We start from the raw sequence: 9,105 nt of genomic DNA on the forward strand, positions 1-9,105 counted from the left end.
GACAAATAGCAAAGTCGGGAAAAAAAAAGAAAAACCCAAAGCAATTCGATCTTCGATCGGCAAACTACAGAATATCCATATCCGCGCCGAACATCTCATGACACCACATGAACGACCAGATTTCTTCAACAGCAACGCCTTCAAGAAAGGAGTGACAACATTCAAGTGCCGTCGTCGCCGTCACCGGATCCAGCCACGGTGCCCCGATGGACCGAACACGAGCCGGTTGCTGGACGTGTGTACACATCTGGATATAGAGGGCCTGGGTCGTAAATGCAAAGTCGTACTCCGACAAATAGATCAGGACATGCTAGTAGTACACAGTATTTAATTAGCTGCGGTGATTAGTAAGTACTTCCTTCCCTCCGTCCGAAAATACTTGTCATCAAAATGGATAAAAGGGGATGTATCTAGACGTATTTTAGTTCTAAATACATCTTTTTTCATCTATTTTAATGACAAGTATTTCCGGACGGAGATAGTACGTAGTAGTAAGTATTGTACTAGGTACTAGTATACGTATATTGATGCTGGGGCGCCACCTGTCTCCGCCTGCTGGTCACGCGGCCTTCGCTTCCTTTTAAATTCCTTTACTCCGGAGTACTGTGCGCCCGGTCTAGTGGATCGGATCAGGCGCAACAGGACACCGGGCCGGCCTGCGGCCGAGAAAGAAAAAAGAAAAAAGAAAAAAGAAAAGCGGAGGGATAGCCCCAAAAGAGGCGGCCTTCCCGCCCTCGCGCCTCTCAAATTCATCGCCGAGCGCTGCTATACACACGACGAATGCGCGGCCGATGCCCGCACGATTCGTACGTGGCAGCGCAAGCAGCAAGAGTGCATGCAGGAGCGCAGTTGGGGAGGCAGCATCGTTCGGAGGTCGTGCGGGAAGAGTCGTCTGTGAAGCAGTTTCGTTCATCGCCGCATCGCATCGATCCCCCTCCCCGTATACTACTCCTTCCAACGCAAGGGCCCCAGACAGAGAGGGACAGAAAGAGGCAGAGACGACGACGACGACGACGACGACGACGGGCGAGGCTGCTGGAAGAGGGAGCTTCTTCGGGGCGGAGGCTGATGGACACGCCCGACCGCGCGGCGGCCCCGGCGGCGGCGGCCAGGGCGGAGGTGACGCCGCCCCCTCCCTTCCCCAATTCCGTTTACTCTGTTCCGGGGGATTTTGTCTTGTTTCTACGAGTCGCCGCCGCCTCTGCCGCGCCGTCGCGTTCCCTCTGCTCCGCGGCGGGGAACGGGATCCGGCCGCCGCGAGCGAGGGGCGTCGCCGGGCGGATTTTTCTTCAATTTGTTGCTTTCTTTCTTGCGGGGGGAACGCGTCGACGGTTGGCTGGTTGGCTGATTTCTCGCCCCTCCTGCTTCGGCTCCGGCGGTTTAGACGCCGGATTCCCCTCCGGCCGGCCGCGGGAAGCCCTTTCCTCCGCCCAATTGGCCGACCGGTTCCGCCGGCGGGCCAAATCGCCGGGGCTCGTGTCTGTCGCCGCGGTTGATTTCTTGCACTTCGTGTCCTTGGCGCTGCCGGGGGTCGTCAGAGCCATCTTCGCCCCGGAGGTTGGGTTGGGGAAATCCATCCGGCGGTTATCTCGGAGCCCCGCGGTTCTGCTTTAACCAACGAACCTTGGACTCGGAAGCCGCGGGATCCGGTTCGTGCAGGAAGCCTGGAGAGAGAGAGGAACAAGATGGGGGAGAGCCGCAGAGAAGTTTCAGATAGGCTCAGAGTTCAGTACTAGCACTACACAGCAGCACATGCCTCTCACGGCCACAGTGTCGCCCTTTTTATCTAGAATGTCATGGTGTGACATTTGCGCAGTCAGAATGCGCGTGCGGTTCGCTCCAGATCTACCCATTCATCTAGGCTTGACTTGCAGTGTGGTCTCTGCTCCTGAAATGCATGTGTACCCTCCGTCAGATCCATTTCGCTTCAAGGTTCGACTTGTGGTTCCTGCGGGTGGCTTTTTTTGGGTGCTAATGTCTGCACTCATGGTGTTGTCGTGCACCCACAAGCTGGATGGAGGATTTACCTCTTTCTTGTCAGAAAATACGACTTTCATTCATACTCCCTCCGTTCGGAATTACTTGTCACAAAAATAGATGTATCTACAACTAAAATACATCTAGATACATTCATTTCTTGGACGAGTAATTCCGAACGGAGTACAAAGTTGGGTCGTCTATTTTGGAACGGAGGGAGTAGCAAATAGGCAAGATGGACTACCTATCATTTTGTTTGGTAAAAAAGTACTCTAATTGCAAACAAGTTGGGTGCACTTGTTTTGCTGTTGTTGAATGGTTGTTACTAATTTTCACTGTTCCAATATATTGTGTCCTGATCCTACTGCTCTGCAACCCCTGACCTCTTGCTTTTCCGAATGCAGGACTCGCCGCTTTTCGGCTTCATCGACAGCTTGTCTCCGATCGAGCCTCTCAAGTCCGCCTACTCCGGGAACGGCCTCCAAGCGTACCATCAGTCGCTCAACGCCGCCTCCGTTTCCTCAATCTTCACGTCCCCGCATCACAACGCGCACAAGGAGGGATCAAAGCTCTCCAAGTAGGCTCGCTCGTGCCATCTTTTCCTTCTTTCACGCACTTGTGGATAGATACTTACCGAGTGAAAATGAAAACATTTTTACTTTTGGAGCCAATCCTGATGCTCATGCTGGCACCTATTCTTTTCAGGAGCTCTTTTGGTGACTACACTGAAAACGAGATTAGCATGGAGGACGGCACTGATAAAAACAAGTCACCCACTTCTTCAACGGCCGTTAGATTGTTCGCCTGCACTAGCACCATAACTCGAGAGAGCCACACGATGATTACCTGCTCAGTAAATGAAGGCATTGTTGATCCTCCCAAAGAGCCTAATGATTTGCCTCAACCTGGTCGATTCGATTCTGGCAGTCCGGATCACAACACAGCGCCTTGCCACGGTGTTAGTGTTAGATCGGATCTTAAACAGGACAAATGTCCGAAATTAGAAGCGGTCCAAGCCACTAATAATACTGTGGAGAAAAGGAAATGTTTGTTTTCCAGTGACATGCAGCCCCAGGATGGTTGCCAGCCTGCAAAAGAAAATAATGAAGTTATGGGATGTGAATGGGAGGACTTAGTTTCTGTCACTTCGGGCGAACTTTTGGCCTTTGACTCATCAATGGACCAACATCACACAGGAGTTCAGCTGGCAGTTAATAATGCAGAATCTTGTGGATATTTGCTATCAAAACTTGCAGGAGGTGCTGACATCCCTGATAGAACACACCCCACTACATCCAGTCAAGCATACTATCATGAGATGGTAGTGGGAGAAGATAAGACAGAAAATGGCCAGCTCTTTCCGGAAGATAAAAAAACAATCTTAAGTGAAGAAATACAGGATAATATTAATGAAGAGAATGCATGTATTCCATTAGGCTGCAAGGTACTGACATTATTGCCCGCCTCTCTCCATAAGTTCAGACTTTTAGAGCAACTGTCTGGACTCTGGAGTATGAATTCAATATGGTATTATGGCTAAATATTCCATCATAATATTCTCTAATTATTTTTTCTTCCTGCTGGCATGTTTAGGTTGAGACCCAACAACGAGGAGTTCGAAGACGCTGCCTTGTTTTTGAGGCATCTGGGTATTCACATAGGACTGTGCAGAAAGAATATGTTGGGGATTTGTCCTTCTCAACATCCAAAGGCAAAAGTTCTGCACAAAATCACAGAAATCCAGGAAAAACTCCATCACCACACGTATTCCGTGGTATTGGTCTTCATTTGAATGCTCTTGCCTTAACATCAAAAGACAAAATGGCCTGTCAGGATCCTTTGGCTACTGCCTTGGTTCCATCACTGAAAACTGAACAGGACGTGCATGGGAACTTGCTGTCTGCTGGAGGAAATTTTGTCCATTCAGGCAGTGGTTCGTTAGACCTTCAGATGGATAATGATGATTGCTCAGTTGGAGGTTTTCTTGGAAATGATCATAATTCAAGTCAAAGCAGCAGCCCCCCAAAGAAGAGGTTTGTTTCTAGTTCTGATTACTTTGGTAGTGATAGCCTCTTTGATTTCTGTGTTTCATTATAATCCAGTTACCTGACATCTTTACGTTGAAGAGCAGGCGTAAATCAGATAATGGCGACGATGATTCATGCAAGCGTTGCAGCTGTAAAAAGTCAAAGTGCTTGAAACTGTGAGTCAGTTTTCCATAGTTGAGATCTTTTCAACCTAATCAGAGGAACCCTCTTCTTAAAATTCTTGGCCATGGAAATTTATGCCACCACCCTATTTACTTATACAGTTATACTGCACATTTTAGTATGTGTACAGTCAATTGAATCTATGTTGTACGCCTTTGATAATCTGTGTGCAATGTTGCCATGTGCAGTTATTGTGAGTGCTTTGCTGCTGGCGTGTACTGTTCTGAACCTTGTTCATGTCAAGGATGTCTTAACAAGCCTATACATGAGGAAATTGTTCTCTCCACCCGAAAGCAGATAGAATTCCGGAATCCGCTGGCATTTGCTCCAAAAGTGATCCGCATGTCTGAGGCTGGTCAGGAGACTCAGGTGGGTAATTTTATTAATAAACTCATATCTACTTCTGTTGGTCATTATACCCTATTATGTGATGCTGAAATCCTGTAATGAATTGCAGGAAGATCCTAAAAACACTCCTGCTTCTGCTCGTCATAAGAGAGGATGCAATTGCAAGAAGTCAAGCTGTCTCAAGAAGTACTGTGAATGCTATCAGGTATTATAATTGCTTTGGAAACTGATACTGGTGACTTCATTTGGAATTATACTTCTGGTTTGTTACTTATGCTTGAACTGTTTGATTTAATAAAAGGGAGGTGTTGGTTGCTCCAACAACTGCAGATGCGAAACCTGCAAAAACACTTTTGGCACTAGAGATGGTGAGTGTTCTGCTATTGTAATCTGTCCAGCCATGCTACTTTACAGACATGCAAATCATTTTTCTAGAAACAAGCACAATATGTTGCATTTTTTTATGTATTGATAACTTGTGTCGTAGCACCTTACATATCTTTGCACTGAAGATCCATAAAAGTACCGAATTATCCTGGTTATAAGTAACCAATTCTTATTCGCATGAACCAGTGTTTTAACTCTTAGTCATGAAATTTCAGGGTACCATGCCATGCTACTTTAGGTTTTTAATGACACACATCGTCTTCTAATACAGTTTCACTCTGAATGATCAACATTTTTTATGCATGACAGTGCTACATGTCTGTTTTCATTCAGACTTTAGAGGTATCTAGGATATAGATTATGGAGTGCCTAATGTGCCCAACTTAGTGTCTGAAATGATCAAGTGAACACAGCTACCCTGGTTTTTGCCGTTTCTACTTCAGTCTGATATTTATATTCTGTTGTCAGTTGCCGTATCAGCTGAGAATGAAGAAATGAAGCAAGAAGGCGATCAGACCGAAAATCGTGAACAAGAGAAGGAAAATGACCAACAAAAGGCTAATGTACACAGTGAAGATCACAAACTGGTTGAGCTTGTCGTCCCAATAACACCACCTCTGGATGTTTCCAGGTTTGTTGGTACATTTTAGCCTAATATGTGGACTATTCGAACAAGTTCAAAAATAGCTGCATTTAACAAGTTCTATTAATAGCTGTACAATGTTTTCCAGTTGTTTGCTCAAACAGCCAAACTTCTCAAATGCAAAGCCACCTAGACCATGCAAAGCCCGCAGCGGGAGTTCCTCCCGGCCCTCAAAAGCCTCTGAAACAGTTCAGTCTCGCAAGACCTCGAAGGCCGGTGACAGCGTGTTCATCGAGGAAATGCCTGGTATTCTGAGGGAGCCTTCTTCTCCTGGCATCGTGAAGACGTGCTCCCCTAACGGAAAAAGAGTGTCACCGCCGCATAATGCGCTCGGCGTTTCACCAAGCCGAAAAGGAGGGCGGAAGCTGATACTGAAATCCATCCCCTCGTTTCCGTCACTGGCCGGAGACGCGAACGGCGGGTCCGCAACATGCAGCTCTGACAGCGCAACAGCTCTTGCTCTAGGTCAGGCTTATTCATTATGCAGACATGATATGAGTTTTTGATTTGTATATCATATCAGTTGTTGCAGAAGCTTATCTGTGCCTTTGTCCTTGGAACCAGGTCCGTCTTAGAAGCCGGGCTGGGCAGCGGATTGATTATCCGCGACCGGAGTACGACTTGTAGTCCGATGATGGTACGGTACCTCGCATATGAACTCCGCGGCAAGGCTCAAGGTACCGCAAGAGAATGTCATGTCATGTCATGTTAGAACTCAGGTAGTTTGTATTTGTAACATATGTAGCGAGTGAATATTCTGTATGTAAGATGTTACGAAGTCGTCGTCGTCGTCGTCGTCGTCGTGAAATTCTATTAATACTACATAAGTCACCCCTGATTAGTCAGGGGGTTTAGCTCATGCAATTCAGTCCCAAGTTTTTCTTGAGAAACCATGCGAGGTCACAAATTTGCTTGAAAGGAATGGGCAGGCAGTAGTGGTACAGTAGCAGTGATGGATATGCAGACGGCAAAAAAGGACATCGGGCGGTGGAGTAATCAAGAGACGGGGAGGGGACAGACAGTGCAGTGCAGTCTCCAAAGGAGTGGGCTTTTGCGCTTTAATTTGGCGTTCCCGCTTGGGGAGGACTAAACTAAACGAGGGAGAAAGCAGCGGTTAATTTATGCTTAGCATGGTGAGGTGATCATTGCTGCTGTACTGGTGCTCAATGCTTCTGGTATCATCATTATCATTGCTGCTGCTGCTGCTGCTTTTTGTGCAAACATTTGGGGTGTAGATTATGTTGTTTCACACGGACGTTGTGGGCCGTTGCTTAGAAATAACAGACAGTGCCTGTGCATTGCATTGCTCTTCTGAAAAGAATGCTGGAAATAATAACTTAACCGCTATGATCTTTGTGTAATAATAATATTATGTGTGGTGCCACCATCATCTGGGTACAAGATGGTCTCTATGGGCGTGTTTGGTTGCAGTAGTGAATAGTAGTTGCGTTGCATACACATCTCAACCCAACCTGGCTCTGAAAAAACAGCCTCATATGCAACATCTGCAAGTTGTTTGGTTGCCTGCATATGGACTTCTTGCATTAGGGGATCAACTTTGGCATGTTGTTTGGTTGCTTGTATTGTCTCGGCGCATACAACTACACGCTGTTTTGGTTGCCCGCATGGGGTATGATTAAGAGCTAAAACTTGCACTTAGCGCACAAGGTTAAGAACTAGCAGAGAAAGGGGGAGAAGAAATGCAGTGTGCGCCGGACCATGACGACTGCGATAGATAGTGGTTGCGGCGTTGTGTTCGACATGATGGGCATGGAGTCGTGGGCGAGCGACCCCGTCGGCGAACTAGTTGCGGTGCTCGCGCAAAGACAGTCGACAGAGGAGGAGAATGCAGTGCTCGCGCCATGGTATCGTCAGTGTAGTGGACGAGAGAGGAGGCCGAGATGGTCGACGCTGGAAACGACTCCAGTGTAGTAGGGCGAGATAAAGGAGGCCAAGATGATCGACCCCGTCGGCGGCACGGCGAACTGCAGTGTGCGCGCCATTGCAGCATCAGTGCAATAGGAGGACGACAGAGAGTAGGCCGAGATGAGCGACGCTGGAAACGACTCTAGTGTAGTAGGACGCGGGTACCCCAAATCCCATGCGAAAACCCTAGCAGAATTCGGCCTATCTACCAACTACAACACATCTAGTAGGGCAATGCCGGGCGAAAAGAAGGATTTTTGAACATCAAAACGGCAAAAAAAGGGAAGGATTCTTCAGATTAGGGGATTTACTGTACAAGGGGGCCGCCGCCCCTTCTGCACGACGAACATGGGACATCGACGCCGCCTCCCACAGGTGGCGAAGGCGCGCGGCGGCGGCACCTCCTCAACCATGCACAAAATCTGGCTGTCGCCTCCCCAACCTTCCGATGATCGCCGAGGCGGCGTCGCCTATGCAACTCCCCCTTTCTCTATCGACGAAGACGAACGGGCAGGTGGAGTGATGGAGGGATGAATGGGGGATGCGGCGTCGCCCGAGGACTTTTTTGCTTATTTCCACATCCGCGCCTCCACAGTTCGCCACCTGTCCCCAACGAGCGGTCAACACATGGTCAAACTGCGTGTACGCACCGCATACGCGCTACAGTAACCGTATTTTCACGTCCCGTCATATTCAGTGACCGTAACGAGTGTATTTCAAAGTTGGATGACCGCATCGTGCTTTCAACGCAATTATAGTGACCGTGGGTGTATTTATCTCTATATTTTTGGCAAGAGGAAAAAGAAATTGACACGTTGAGCGCAAAGTAGATAAGGCGTGCTTTTGAACCCCCGAGGCGAAGTTGGCAGAGCGAGCGATACCACGCCACCGTTGGCCGCCGGGATGCTACTGGCGCGCGCCCCGCCGCCATCGCCGTCGGCGTTCAACTCCCCGGCGCTTTCGGCGCGCGCCTTCCGCCGTCGCCGCCTCGCCGCTCCCGGTGCCGCCGCGACGGCCGCGTCCAAGCCGCCTTCTCTCCGGGTCGGGCAAAGGCGCAAGCAGGTGGCGAGCGTGGCGAACCCCATGGTGAAGCACTGCGTGAAGCTCCGGGACTCGGCCGCCTACCGACGGTCCTGCCGCCGCCTCGTCCTCGTCGGCCTCGCCCCCGTCCTGTACCCTTCTCCCCCGCCCCGTCGCTCCGATCCTTTCCAGCGCCCTTCCATTTCTTACACTCTGCTCCTCCTCCGTGTTGCTCGCTCGCCGCAGGGAGATCTGCAGGCTTGGGCTCGCCGCCATCGATTGCTTGCTCCTCTTGGACGGCGCAGAGGTCCCGGGTGAACTGCATGAGCTCTCTGGTGGCAATGTTGTGTATGTCAGCGCCACTGTGATGAAGAGGATCTCCGGGATGCGGTCGGTTGATTCAACCGAGGCGATTGCTGTCATGCACATGCCCAAGCATTTCTGTGACCTCGGTGATGAGGAGGGTGGAGCTGGTCTTGATGCGGCGTTCCAGTCTCCAAAGAGGATCCTGGTCCTTGATGGGATTCAGGTGAAGACGATGAGCGACACCCCACCATTGTTCAGTAGCAGTCTTTTTGTGCAGAAAATGGGGGA

At 49.4% G+C, this 9,105-nt stretch overlaps 2 protein-coding genes across 6 annotated transcripts in view; both read left to right on the forward strand.

Annotated features, from left to right (window-relative positions):
• Window positions 1-899: 899 nt before the first annotated feature.
• Window positions 900-6,441, forward strand: LOC119294671 (protein tesmin/TSO1-like CXC 2). 2 transcript variants are annotated; one of them, XM_037572903.1, is made up of 11 exons: window positions 900-1,119; window positions 2,382-2,554; window positions 2,683-3,421; window positions 3,571-4,010; window positions 4,109-4,180; window positions 4,376-4,556; window positions 4,645-4,740; window positions 4,837-4,903; window positions 5,391-5,553; window positions 5,636-6,030; window positions 6,130-6,441. In XM_037572903.1, the coding sequence occupies exons 1-11, from the start codon at window positions 1,069-1,071 to the stop codon at window positions 6,138-6,140; spliced, it is 2,388 nt and encodes a 795-aa protein (XP_037428800.1). In that variant the 5' UTR covers window positions 900-1,068; the 3' UTR covers window positions 6,141-6,441. The 2 variants fall into 2 exon arrangements, with proteins under 2 accessions (XP_037428800.1, XP_037428801.1); XM_037572904.1 differs by having other exon boundaries at window positions 902-1,119; window positions 5,654-6,030.
• A 1,892-nt stretch (window positions 6,442-8,333) lies between these two features.
• LOC119294672 (uncharacterized tRNA/rRNA methyltransferase YsgA) overlaps window positions 8,334-9,105 on the forward strand; it is a 4,433-nt gene continuing 3,661 nt past the window's right edge. For all 4 annotated transcript variants that reach the window (XM_037572908.1, XM_037572905.1, XM_037572907.1 and 1 more), the window contains exons 1-2: window positions 8,334-8,663; window positions 8,758-9,040. In XM_037572908.1, the coding sequence (XP_037428805.1) occupies window positions 8,395-8,663; window positions 8,758-9,040 (552 nt within the window). In that variant the 5' untranslated portion in view covers window positions 8,334-8,394. The remainder of the gene's footprint in view (window positions 8,664-8,757; window positions 9,041-9,105) is intronic.

The sequence above is a fragment of the Triticum dicoccoides genome, chromosome 4B, assembly GCF_002162155.2.
Source record: "Triticum dicoccoides isolate Atlit2015 ecotype Zavitan chromosome 4B, WEW_v2.0, whole genome shotgun sequence".
Lineage (NCBI taxonomy): Eukaryota > Viridiplantae > Streptophyta > Magnoliopsida > Poales > Poaceae > Triticum > Triticum dicoccoides.